The sequence below is a fragment of the Artemia sp. Qi Xiang Cuo genome, chromosome 18 (genome assembly GCF_049724085.1).
Source record: "Artemia sp. Qi Xiang Cuo chromosome 18, ASM4972408v1, whole genome shotgun sequence".
NCBI classification, from domain to species: Eukaryota; Metazoa; Arthropoda; class Branchiopoda; order Anostraca; family Artemiidae; genus Artemia; species Artemia sp. Qi Xiang Cuo.
In genome coordinates, this window is record NC_142811.1 from 13,422,858 (window position 1) to 13,437,372 (window position 14,515).

General features: G+C 34.2%; 1 protein-coding gene across 1 annotated transcript in view; it reads left to right on the forward strand.

The window, feature by feature from the left end:
* Positions 1–14,515, forward strand: part of LOC148941220 (neuroligin-4, X-linked-like) — a 258,542-nt gene that overhangs the window by 129,446 nt on the left and 114,581 nt on the right. The window contains exon 5 of the mRNA XM_089104126.1: positions 13,100–13,296. Coding sequence (XP_088960252.1) covers positions 13,100–13,296 — 197 coding nt within the window. The remainder of the gene's footprint in view (positions 1–13,099; positions 13,297–14,515) is intronic.

The following is a 14,515-nucleotide window of genomic DNA, read 5'->3' on the forward strand; positions in this document are numbered from 1 at the left end:
GCCTCCCCCCCCCGCCCCTGATACACTATTTTTCCCAAACGTATTTGCTTGAAATTGTGAGATAGCCATTCTGTAGCTAATAGTCCAAACATAATATAACAATGTCTTCAGTAAACAAATATAAGAAATATTTAGGTGGACTTTGAACCAAATTAAAACAAACTATGAGCATGTGGACTTTCAAATAGTTAACAAAACAATATCTCAAGAACAACTTGTATTATTAAGTTAGATCTTTAAGAGTAAGTTGTGGGTGGTCTTGAACTAGCCAGAAGGCACTATGTGTATACTTTTACTACTACAACTACAGTTACTGTAACTAATGACACCAAGAGTATTAAGGTTAAGCTTCTAGGAAGTGTTTAGGGGGCGTTCCAATTAAACAAAAAAACTATATGCATGCAGGTTTTTAAAAAGGCTTATAAGCAATATCATAGGCAGCACCACTCTATAATAGACCAGAACATAATTTAGGCTTTACTGAAAAAAAAAAAAAAAAAAAATGACCGTGGATTGTCAGTTTAATATACACCTATAATGATATATAGTCCTAAAGATAAAAAATGGGTAAAAAAAGTGAGGAAAAAATTTTTTTTACCTCTGTAAGTAAAAAAAGCAAAAACATTTAAGTATAATTTGTTTTCAGTTACGTGAACACGATGATCTGATTTTATGATGAAACTAGAGCTGGAGGCCCTGCCCGGGTCAATATTGGCTCGGTTTAGATCTGAATCGGTTAATCGTTCCAATTTTTGTTCATTTAAATTTTCACTTATTTATTCATAGTGATTGGTAGTAGTTTTACGCTTGATGATTACTTGATTTCATTTCTGTCCATTTTCGGCTTAATGGAGCTCTTTAGTTTACTTTGAAAAACTTTTAGTGTGGAAAAAGGTTTTTTTAGATGAATTTCTGTTCATTTTTTATTGAAAAAGTCATTTTCCTGAGAATAACAGAAAATTATATCTTTCCGGTTCTTTTTTCTATAAGCATCTATAGTTTGGCATAATTGTGGGGGTTTGACATACCCAATATCCCTAAAGACATAGCTGCTGGACCGTTCTACTATGCTGAACAAAATAGTTGTCTCAAAATTTTGACTAGCTGTGTTTGGGAAACAAATCGGCTTGAGAGACGGGCTGATTGCCCTCCAATCTGTTTTTAGTCTTAGAAAGGACCCTAGAACTTTTAATTTTGAATCGAATTAGCTTCTTTAAATGTTTGAATGATATTTTTAACTTTTATAGAGCGGTGCTGCCTATGATATTGCTTATAAGCCTTTTTGAAAATCTGCGTGTATACAGTTTTTTCGTTTAATTGGAACGCCCTCTAAACACTTCCTAGAAGCTTGACCTTAATACTCTTGGTGTCATTAGTTACAGTAACTGTAATTGTAGTACTAATAGTATACACATAGTGCCTTCTGGCTAGTTCAAGACCACCCACAACTTACTCTTAAAGATCTAACTTAATAATACAAGTTGGTCTTGAGATATTGCTTTGTCAACTCTTTGAAAGTCCACATGCTCATAGTTTGTTTTAATTTGGTTCAAAGTCCACCTAAATATTGAGAAGACATGGGGGTTGTCAGCCCTAGTAATGTTAATTTTTACTCGTTTTGAGTTTGACTAGGCTATTTACTATAATTTCTGTTTGTTTTGAGTTTCCTTTTGGCTAATTGTTGATAGTGATTTGTGGTAGTTTTATGCTTGTAAGATTATTTTGCTTTATTTCTACCCATTTTTGGCTTAATAGAGCTCTTTACTTTTCTTTGAAAACTTATTAAAAGTTATTTAAAGAAAAAGTTTTTTAAATTAATACAAATGTATGACACATCATTCAGCCAGGGGGGGGCTGGCGCCCCCTGCCCCCCCCCCCTTATGAGCGCCCATGGTTAGTAGTAGTAGTAGTAGTAGTAATAATAGCAGTAGTAGAAGATGAAAAGCTAGTGAAGCCGTGTTTTACTGCCAAAAGGGTGTGTGAACTAGGCGTTTTTGCCTAGTTGTATTATATCAACCCTTAGATAATACAATGAAAAAGGTCAAAAAAAAAAAAAAAATTAAACAGAATTTTAATTCTCATCAGAATTTCTTTTTTAACTTTTTTTTTAGGTTACATTCTACAAAAAATCCCATATTCTTAGAATCCCACTTCCCATTCTGCATTATAAATGAACAACATTCATCTTGGAAGTGTAGTCCTTCACTACGTGTCTCTCACCCTCCCTCCTGCTCTATTTTGTTATTTTGTTTTTGATTTTTATTTGCCGTTCATAAACTAGTGTTTAAGTAGTATGTGCATTTCCCCCTTCTTTGGAGTCGTATTTGTTTCATAATTTAATTTTTTAATTCGAAAATATTTCTTATATCTACTCTTTTTCATATTTAATGGTACAATGATGTATAAGAAAGAGTCAAATAAACCATTTGAATAGGTTTTTTCACTTGTATAAATGTAAATAGGACATATACCTTTTATTTAATATAATAAATTTTTTGCACAAATAACAACATCAATCTTAGATATTCTATCATCAAGTACCCTTTTATTGACCTACCTTTTCCGCTCTAATAATCTCAAATTAGTTTCAAATTAACTTCCTTTTCTGTAAAGTGAATGGAGTCATTCAACTTTTCCAAGAGTTTAAAATTGGGACCATATTGTCAATAGAAAGTTTCCATGGGCATAGATTTTATTCGTATAATTTCTGTGACGGTTGTTCTCCGCTTTGTAAACTTTGCGCTTTCCCTCGACTGAAATGTGTTTTCAGAAGAGAAAGAAAGTTGTAAGCCTATTTACTCGGTAAGCTTTTAAAACTCCATTAGAAATTATATTTATCAAGGAAAGTCTTGGAGATTTTTTAATAATCTGGAAGGCATTTTTCCTTTTGAGGTTTATGTTTTGAGAGTAAAATCTCCTGTTTCACAGCGGCCTATTTAGTGGCAGGTTTTCACTTATAAGACTAAGGGTATTAATATGAGCACCTCCTGACGTCGCTACACACTTTCGATATTTAAACTGTCTTTCGTACGTAAGTCTAGAGGGGCTCGACCACATTGGTAACGAGTCAAAATTATGTCTCACTGTGGTCACAAGCCAGTACAGGCAAATTCAGTTTCACAAAACTTTCAGATACAAACTTTAGGCCTACCTGCGAAATTATAAGAGGAAAACTAAATTCGATATGAGAAAATTAGAAAGCAGAAATGAAGTAAGAAAAAGAAACGAGAGAGAATGAATATAATATGAACTGTCCGATAAACAAAACTAATATTTATAATTTATTGTGAATGCTATTCTTTCCTTTATAATTTATAAATTTCCAATATATTTTAGGAGCTGTTTGGCTGTTTGGGGGTTTGGCTATGTTATTTTCGTAATAAAATCTAAAGAGAAACAACTTGTGCGAAAATACATCAAATGCACATACCTAAATGTTATAAGTTATATTTGAATAAAATAATCCACAATAAACTACAAATATAATTTTATATTTTTGGGAACGTTCATATCACGTTAATTTCAGACGCTAATGGATTTTATATACATGCGATATGTATAATATGTACACATTGCGATATGAAGATAGAATATAGATTTTAAGGACTGTGGGGGCTGATGTCCATATAGCTACACAGCTCTAGTTACGCATGTGCTAGTCTATCTTATATAATAATGTTAATACTTAAGTCAGGTCGATTGAGTTAGCCTTTTGCCAGCTGAGGTCCTCGTAGACCTAATTCTGCATTTTCGTTGGGTTCTATATCTTGACCAGGGTTCTAAGTCCGTTTCTTTCTGTTTGATGCATGGCAAAGGGCAATCCTAAAGTACCTGGTCGGTCAGCTAGAAAAGTGAATTTGTTATTAAAATAATAGGCTAGCAATCAGTAGTCTCAAATTCAGTCTGGAGAAAAGCTATTGGGACCCAGACTAAACGTAGTTGAGCAATAGACATATTCTTATTGTCGAGGGAAAATTAGTGTTATGTTAATTCTCGCATATACATGAACTATCTGTAGTCTATTGTGAATGATATTATTTACAATATCAACGCCTTGCTCTTTACGCTTAAGTTTGACTCTTTCTCACAACTTTTTTTTGAAACAATAAAAAACTTTAGCTTAAAGAGCGAGGCGTTGATGAGGCGACACCCCCTTTCATATACGGAATAATTTCTGTTCGTTTTAAGTTTTAATGTCGCTCCTTACTTTCAGTTAGAAAAAACTCGTTTTATTTTTATTTAATACTTAAAATAAAGACAAACAAAGCAATTAAGTAATTCACGGGGATAAAGGATATAATGATGCAAAAGATCTATAAAAAAAACAACAGATTATCCGAAATTAATAAACAAAAACAAGATGTTAAGATTTTAGATTTTTGATTTATCCTCCGACCATGTGAGATTTGCGTTCCTCTTTTTATCTAACTGAGCATCAACAATTTATAACTATGTAATAAAACAGAGGGAGGTTTATGTCAAAGAATGAAATACAAAAAATTTTCAATAAAATCTTTGGATCTTGAGTTACTTGTCTCTTACTATAATCTCTTACCGTACTATAATGTCTCTTGACTACAGGCACACTTCTTGGACACTAAGCCCAATTTTTTTTTTTTTTTTTAATTTTGAGGAAACCTAGACAATAATAATTTAGATAATTTCGGAGACCAAACTGCCTTTCCATGACGATAAATAAAAGTTCAGATAGGGATAAAAACCTTTTAATAGACAGTGTTTCGCAAACAGTGATAAAATTTCACAAAAAATAGTACATATTCACACTACAGTTTTACTACTGATGACGGTCACTATATATGTGACCGAAATATTTAGTATTTCTTGTGAAATTTTATCACTGTTTGTGAAACACTCTATTAAAAGGATTTTATCCCTGTTTAACTTTTGTTTATCAATAATGATTTTTGTAGGATCGTAGATCATGGGGCAAAACGGAAATTTGCGACCCGAGCTGGTTACGGTGTCACGGTGTAAACATAGCTATATAAACAAAAAAGGTGGATTACACAATATGGACAGTTGTTGTCAGTTAAAAGTAAAAGCTAATGAAGGTACACTATTGGTGTGGGTTCAGCGGGCTGGAAGCCTTGTATGTCCGAAGTGTAGCAAGCTATGGAGGTATACTCCGTTTTAAAACCTAGAAATTGAAGGCCGACGCCAATGGGATTGGGATTGAATATCTCTGGGCTGAGTTTATTCAGCAGCTGTAGCGTTGTAGATCAACTTTCCATCCTTCTCTACAGAGTGGATGAATGTACAAGCTGTAGCACAAGTTCAAGGAAATATAAGGACTTTGCCAAGCATACAGTCAAGGTCTTTGCCGAGCAAACGCTCAACATGTATTCCAAACAAACAGTCCTACGGTCAATAAGAATATTTTTTTAAGCGTTCCGACCGTTCATTTTACATAGGCATCTCGATTAATATAAACTGATATCTTACATTACGCAGATAATCTGGGGGACAACCAGGTTTGTGGTCATCACTAAGTCATCCCCACCAAAAGACACAGTTTTGACAGGTATTAGATAATAAAGATCTATGTATTAGATATCAATTTCTTTTGTTTTATTGAAAACTATAAATAAGAGAACATTAATAATTTGAACACCAAATTCTTAATTTATACTATAGTGGGAAGGATTTCTATAAGAGAGCCAAAACAATACTTTTGTTCTGCTAGATTTTCCTTAAATTGCCTTGCTGGAGCCTACCAGAATATGGCGGATGGTGCGAAACATGAGCGAGAATAAGCAAAAAATATCTAAAAAGGGTGGCTTATGCTGGATGTCCCACTGAAGGCCTGTTCCTCGCATAACTGTCAGGCTTGCTTGTGCCAAAGCAACATTAACTCTGCGAAGTTATAAATATAAGCAATGAGCTTAGACATTTATAACCTATAAGGATAATAATCAAAAAATAATAAGCAGAAGAGAATAGGTAATAAATTCCCATCCTAGATTAGGTGGGAAGAGGCTACAAGAAAGGACCTAAAGGAAGCTGGAACTGACTTAGAGAGTGAAGCTTTGAATAGATTGGGCTTAATGGAGAGTGTGCATAGCTTTTATACCCCTTGCTGCAGCAGTGAGTTGTTTATATATGTAATAGTCATATGTTCTAAGTATTGGTAAGAGGTAATCAAGCATTGGTAATAATAATAATCCGAATTTTCTGTTCGAATATCCATTCCGAGTCTGCTTAAGATTAAAATATACTTATTATAATTTTTTATTTTCATATTAATGTTTTTATTTGTTTCTATGCAGCAACTAAAAAAATAAAAAAAAGTTCAAAGCTATACTTTTACACTCTGTTGAATCAAACTCTTTAGCCCTTGATCTAATTTGCATATGCCAAGTATTATGCAGGCCAACTGTCACTGTAGGAAACTAAGATCAATATATCTTAGTCTTTTTAGAACTCGCTTCAAAAGTCCCCTCTGAGAGATTAAAGTAGTTCATCCCTTTTGATTGACAAAGCAAACACAGGCTTGAAAGACCTAGGGAACTTCATCTAACTGGAAAATGTAAATGATGCATAAGTTGACCTGGGGAAAATGTAATAAAATAGAAGTGGGGTAAGTAGATGACGTTTTGTCCATCCAAGAAAAAATTCACTAATAACATATTAGCTACAAAGCATAATTTGAGTGCCATTGTTACTTTCTTAGGATACACAACTTGAATATCCTAATAAGGTTATCTTTCCAATCGTGATTAACATTCAATTTTTCGTCTTGTGGAATGTTATAGATAAAGATAGAGAGAGAGATAAAGAGAGAGAGAGAGAGAGAGAGAGAGAGAGAGAGAGAGAGAGCGAGAGAGAGAGAGAGAGTGAGAGCGAGCGGGAGAGAGAGAGAAAGGGAGAGAGAGAAGAGAAGAGAAGGGAGAGAGGAGACACAGAGACAGAGATGAGTAGTAAAAAAGGGTAGGACAAAATATAGATGGAAGGGGCAGAGAAAGAGGAGTATAAGGGAGGGGTGGAAAAGTAAAGGGAGGGTGAGAGAGTGCTTTTTGGAGAATTACTGAAATGTTTTTTCAACTTGAGGAATAAAAAATCTGCAGCGTAAGAGAGGATTTCTTTAAAAAAAAAAAAAAAAAAAAAACGGAAAACATTGTTAGTTTCAATATAAATCAGTCATTTGGACGAAGTCTGCCATTTGTTGTAAATAGAACTGTTGGCCTTATAAACGATTTGTGCAAAACCAGTTCTACAATAAGTAATCTTTATATTTTATCTATTTTCTTGCCTTAACCTTGAAGAATATGTTTTTTGAGCATCCTTCCTCAGTTTATTCGAGTTACTTATCTTCATTAACCATAGACAACCTGTGCTAATCTGTCTATGTGCTAATTTTATACTTGTATTTTAAATTTTCTGATAGTTTTGTTTTATATTTTATAGATTTCCTGTATAGTTTCCTGTATAGGAATCAGTAGGTTTTTTTCAAAATTTTGTGAAAAAACCTAACAATCCAGTGTAGTTTTTTTCCCCGAAAAAGTTATATGATACATGGAATGGATAGCACTTTAGACTTCACCCGAAAAAGACATAACTTTAAAAACAGTCTTAGTAATTCTACAATGATCAAGATAGAGTACCAAGATAGATGATTTATATTTTAAATTAATTATCTACCGTGATCCTATCGTATATACCATCAAACAAAAAAAAGTTCAAACAGGTATAAATCCTTTCATTAGACAGTGAAGATTTATTTGAGTTAGAAATACCTTAATTAGGAGGAGAAGTGATTAATAAGGAGGTGATACCTTAATAAGAAGGAATTGAGGAGGATACCATAATAAGGAGTTAATAAGGAGCAGATACCTTAATAAGGAAGAAGTACCTTAATTAGGAGGAGAAGGGAGAAAAACAGACAAAAAAATCTCGATCTCGATCACTCGATCACAGTGATCGTTACTGATGAACATTCTGTTTTTCACTGTCTAATAAAAGAACATGTCCTTATTTGGGCTCTTATTTCTTCATCATAGATAAGCAGTGTGGTCTATGAAAAAAAAACTCCGTCGTATATAAAATCGTTTAAGTCCCACGCATGCGAGTACAAGATAGTTTCTGTTTGTTTTAAACCTTAGTCTCACCAATTACTTTCATATACAAAGAAAACAAAACAATTCTTGTGACTTAATAGCAGCAAAAAGTGAGTTTAAAACTCGAGTTCAACAGAAATCTTTTCGTCGTTCAATCGTTTAACATAGGATTTTCTAATCATAAAAAGGTCGGAAGACCGGTCTTTTTTCTTAAATTAAAAAAACCCACCTCCTTTCCTCTCAGTGACGACAAATTTTAAATTCAAAATACATTTAATTTTAACTTTAGACGTCACCTACTCTTTTTTCTTTATTAATTAGCATTCCAACTGGATACACTTCAAGTCTCCTTATACTACCAAAAAACTTTCCAATAAAAGAAACAAAAATTAGCCATTCCCGTGGAAAAGGGCGTCCTCCCCCCACAGGAAGCCCTTCATGCGGTGACTATTTTTTACCATACCTCTAAACTCTTCCGGATGGTGACCTTACGTGTCTCCTATAAAAACAAATAATAATAATTAAAAAATTCAAAATAAACTAATTAAATTAATAATAATAAAACAAACAAACTAAATTATCTATCAGTATAGCTTTCGTTTACAAAAAAAAATACACCAACATATTTACAAATTACAAAGACCTCAAAGAAAGTTATAATGATACCACATTTCAACTTTATCTTTTCATTTTTATATTTTAACTATACTTCGGCTACTATTTAACTCCAAAAGCAAAACAAAAACATAACTATAAAAACTAGCAACGCGGTTTTACCCATTTCTACTTGCACTGAAGCACACACTCACAACATATCTCCTCAAACATAACCTACTTCTTTCCAATAAACTCTTCAACCAACAACTCCATCCACTCAATATCCACTCGTTCTTTCCACCTTTCAGTTTCACTTAAACACGCTATCATTCTCCTACAATCATAACCAAACCTTCCTAACGCAATTCCTGTTCTCTTCTTCCTTCTTTTCAATGCATATTCACATAGTTTCATCACAATCAACACCACAGCTTACTACCTCCTCTCATTTCCAAGAATTTCTACATTCAGTTTAATCAACCTTATCTTATCTTCCTCAGTATCCAAATTACTCCATGATCTCTTAAGCCACTAAAACACTTATCTAGAACTACTTCATTATATTTACATAATAAAAATTCATGCTTCAGGCCATTTATCACTATTTCGTCGCAAAGCTTGCACTTTGGACCTTCATCTTGGGTAAAACGACTTACTCGATCTTGATACGGCAATATCTCATGAATAAACAGAAACATAAATTCCTTTATAAACTGACTATACGGTACACTATGCATTTTCTCAGACGATAGCTTAAAATTCACAAATGGTTCTTTTATTTTCACGTGAAAAACCACTTCACCTTCTTCCGTTTTCTCTAAATATCCATCCACTATATTTTTTCTTTCGGTATTTTTCACCTGATCACTCAGCAAGCCTTGGTTCTTCATTTCTCGAATATACCATATAACTTCATTGAATTTTTCTGGCACCTCCCTGATCATTTTTTGTTTTGCTAGTTCATCCTCCTCAGTATTTATCACTAGTATGGCCAATCCTCTTATTATTTCACCGTCGATCCATTTACTACAGATCATCTCACAGACGTTTCTAATTCTCAGAGATTTACACACTTTTCGGAAATTTATAACACCAAGACCCCCCTCTTCCCGGAGCACATAGAACATTTTCATACTTAGCTTTCCAGCTTTCTCCTCCAAACGAAACGCCAAATGCTCCTTTCTAGCTTTTTAGCATACTTTTCGTCAAGATTAAAAGCCGGTGCCAGATAATATAGCAGTGGGAGAGCATACGTGTTTACATACACTACTCTCTCAAACACTGACACGAACTATGTTCTTTGATGGGCTACCAGCAACCCCTTAATCTTTTGTACATGCTCTTACCACAAATTTTGCACATTCACCGTTCTTTCAAAAAGTACACCCCATACTTTCACGGACTGAGCCTCCTCGACCAAGACGCTATCATCTAACCGTGCACACTCACCTATGCTTAGCAGCTGCTTCTTTTTTCTGTGTATTTTTACCAAGAAATGCTCCTCATACCACATTAGTCCTCTCACCACTTTCATCAAATTAGCCAAACTCCCAGGAAGGAAGGCCCCATTGTCTACAAAAGCCAGTGATTTGAAGAAGATATTCGTCTTAATGGCAATCCCTTGTATCCGCAGTTCAGCATTCTTAAAAAGTGGATCTATATAAAGTTCGAATAAATAAGGGGCACTCGGATCCCCTTGTCGCACTGACTTTTCAAGCTTCAGCCTTCCACTAGTGTAACCATTTATATTCACAGCCGCCATCGGGTTATAAATTTTCCTACCACTTCACAAACCGTTGATCAAACCCAAAATTTTTCTTCATCAGTGTCCACAGTATCAATCTTATAACCGAGTCATACGCTTTGACAACATCCATACACAGTAGGAAAGCCATAACAGAAAACGCCTTATTTTTTGCCATTTCGTCGTCTCTGCGCACTAACAAGTCATGCAGCACGTTGAGAATATGCTGGGCCTTCTTTCCTCGAATACCACCAAACTGATATCCTCCCAGGATTCCAGGCATCACCTCCTCCATTCTCTTAGCTAAAATTTGGACGTTATTCTGTGGTCACTGTTTGAAACCGATATACGCCTCCAGTTTTGAAGGTCCATTCTATCGCCTCCTTTAAAAAGGAGAGATATCATGCCCACATCATCACTCTGGATATCCTTGTTCAACATAGCTCCTCACCACCAAAGTAAACAGATCCCCGATTTCCGGAAAAAATTCTTTATAAAATTCGTATCCCAGTCCATCCACCCCAGGTGACATGCCATTTTTCAGTTCGCTTATTATTTTTTCAGTTTCAAGCCGGGTTACCTCCTGCAGTATCAGCTCATTCTCTTCGGTCTTTACCTTCCTAACTGGTTCTAAATCTGCCAAGGAATCCATTCTGCAATCTTGTCCTTGATCTGGCAACGTGTCAATTTGCTTATAAAAATCTTCCACTATTTTTTGTATCTCCTCTTCATTTTCCACAAATTCTCCCTGCTAATTTCTTAATCCCCTAATTCTATTATTTTCTCTTTTCTTTTTTGCTTTAATTTTCATTGCTAGATTTACTTGTTCTGCATTCTCTTCTTCGGCCAATCTATATTTCAGAAAGCCTGTCTTCGAAAGATTATTGAAAGAATAGTAGTTTAACATTAGGACTCTCGTTTTCAGAGTTGGGAAAATACAAATTTTCTTCAAAGAATCATGCTGCTGAAGTAGCATTATATTAATGTCGTTTTAAATAAAGATTATCCTACTAAATGCTGGTCTTCTGTCCCAAAACTGAATCGTAAATTGCTATTCAAATAACTAAAAACTTACTGTAGCAGCAACATAGGAATTTATTTTTTAGAGCCAAGAAATTGAAATCTCTGGAAAGAATCCTACTGCAAATATTACTTAAACAACAACAACAACATTACAACCTAACAAACTAACATTAGATTACCCTTGTTTCTAGCTAAAAATTATCTTATTCCTCCTCCCCCCGAATCAATTTAAATTCCAAGCAAAATAAACCAGAAAATCAAAAGCTAAAATAAACATTTACTAAAAAGAAGACATTCTGTAATTTGTTTGTTTATGTTTGACTTGACTTGACTTGACTTTTATTTTCAACTAATAATACATCAGACTTAACTGGCACTTACAACACATTTTTTGAATACGAGTAACATTATCAACAAACGTAGAAATGGTAAAAACGTATGACGTTTTATTAAGCCACTATTGTGACTTGAGCAGCGTCACACAATCTTTTATCATAAACCAAAACTCATTCACTCTTTCTACTCTTTTCATACCATTCAATACAAATTAACTCAATTTAACTTTTTTTTAACTTTTTGTTTTACAACTTAATTACAATCTAACATTTAAAAAAAGAAAAACAAAATTTAATTCCCACCCAACAAAAACTTTTTTAATCTAATTTTAAACTGAAACTGGTTTTCTGACTCCCTAATGCTCTCCGGGAAACCATTCCACAAATTAACTGCATAATTTCTAATTGCAAAACTAGATCGACTCGTACTCCTTACTTCTGAGACTAAGCTTCAACGACCTCTAGTCCTATGATGATGATAATCAGAATTAAACTTAAAAAAATCTCTAAAATATTCTGGAGATAATCTATTAAGCACCTGGTAAGTAAACACTCCCGCCTGATGGTCCCTGATCTGATGAATATTTAAAATTCTAAAACTAGTAAAAGATTCACGTGTATGCTCATACTGAACAAACTCACCCAGTACTCGAAGTGCCTTATTCTGAAGAATCTGCAGTCTTTTAATATTTGAAGTAAAATTAGATGCATAAATACAGCAACCATAAACATACACAAACATAAACAACCACAACCATAAACAATACAACCTAAACAACCTAAACATAAACATAAACATAAACAACCACAACCATAAACAATAAAAGGATGAATAACAGTATGATATATATATATTATGTGAAAGTGTTTTTTGGTGAGTCTGTTAAAAAAAGATTGTGTGTTGTTATAAAAATATTTAAATATATATTCGTTTCAAGATTCAAATTCTGTAATTATTTGCATTGGAGGAAGAGGAATTCCAAAAACCAGGGGCAGATCCAGGATTTTTTTAGGGGGGGGGGGCAAAATATTTTAATCCGATAAACTTGCGTTAGGAGCAAGTTTATTTAACTAATGATGCATTAATTAAGTAATATACAATACTAGACTACGTCAGGGGGGCATCCCCTCTTGATCCGGCACTGTCCGAAACCCTAGCAAAGTATCCATTCGTACCAATTCAAAGTTACAATATCTTTTTCCTCTGTCATTATGTAACAGTTGCAACATTGTCCGATAAACTTTTTTTTAGGGTAGGAGGCGGAATGTAGCCAAAAACCTAAATGTCAGTTATTTCGTCCGTTTCACCAATATTATTCTTCAAGGTATGATGTAATGTACGGAGTATCACAAGCAGAAAGCCTGCACGAGTTCAATGAAGTTACGCTAGCTGATGGGCTAACTGAAGAAGATAGGAATAGAGCTGTGAGAACATTCGTCAGGAATGTTTACGAATCAAATATAGACGCCATATCAGCTGCGATTATTAACGAATACACCAACTGGAAAAGCCTAACCTATGGTAGGTGTGTGATATTTTAAGGCTTTGTCAATATTTAAAGTACACAAGATAGTTAAAATGAAATCAAATTGTTGAAACTGGTTAGGTTGAAACTCAAAGAAATCACATATATCTTAAGAAATTGGAGAAAACCGGTAACTGAAATTTTAATGAAAATTTGCACATGGAGGCACCGGTAGTGCCTCCATGTGCACCATCACATTTTTTGGTAGTAGCTGGTGCAAATTAAAAAATATCAGTGCGGGTGAAAAATAAGAAAAAATTAAGCCAAAAACAAGTGGGACCAAACAGCTTGAGGAAATATAGCTGTCCTTTAACGGTGTATTGGGGCTTAGGGATCGACAAAATTAGTTGTCTTATTCATTTTTAAGGTTCAGTATGGCAACGCTGACGAAATTGGTACTGCCCTAAAAACTTTACAATTTTGAAGAAATCAAAAGTAAAAATCTTAGAAAATCATTATTTTCAAGCGTGAATAAGACAAAGATCACTTCAAGACTGGGGCAATGCATTGTTATTTTGAGCAATTGATACCTTGAAAGAGGTTAAATAAGAAAAATAATTTGCTGAAAACCAATTGTACCAAGAATTTTCTAGAGCCAAAATCCAAGAGTTTTAAAAGAATTTTAACTGAGCCAAGAATTTTAAAAGAAATGGATGCCGAGGATTCGCGGCCTTTCAGAAATCATGTACACCAGATGGCACGGGGCAAGCGCGGCGTAAATTTTCCATGCGTCTCAGGGACTGTGTCAAACAAATGTGGGGGCTGTGCCAAGTGTGGTGAAACAGTGCCAAACGTGGCAAATTTGCACAAAACTCGTGGCGTTCCCAGATATGCACCAGGTGGTGAGAAGTCAGCACCCCCCCGATGGTTGCAATTTTCAAATAGATCAATTATTTTGAAAGTTTATAAATTGAACTTCCATGTTATCCATTCCAACAAAATAACCAACTCTTTTCAAATTATGTGTGTGAAGTTCCAAATTAATTGATAACTCCCAGGCGATCAAACCATCTAGTGCCCTGCTTAGTTAAATTAATCCAAGAACATCAAGTCAGCTCTTCTATAATCAGTAATAAGTTCTTCTTTCTCTTTTTGACTGAGAGATCTCGCCATAGTAAATGATTAAATAAAAAAAAACAAGTTTTTTTTAACTGAAAGTAAGGAACGATGTTAAACTTAAAACGAACAGAAATTATTCCGTATATAAAAGGGGCT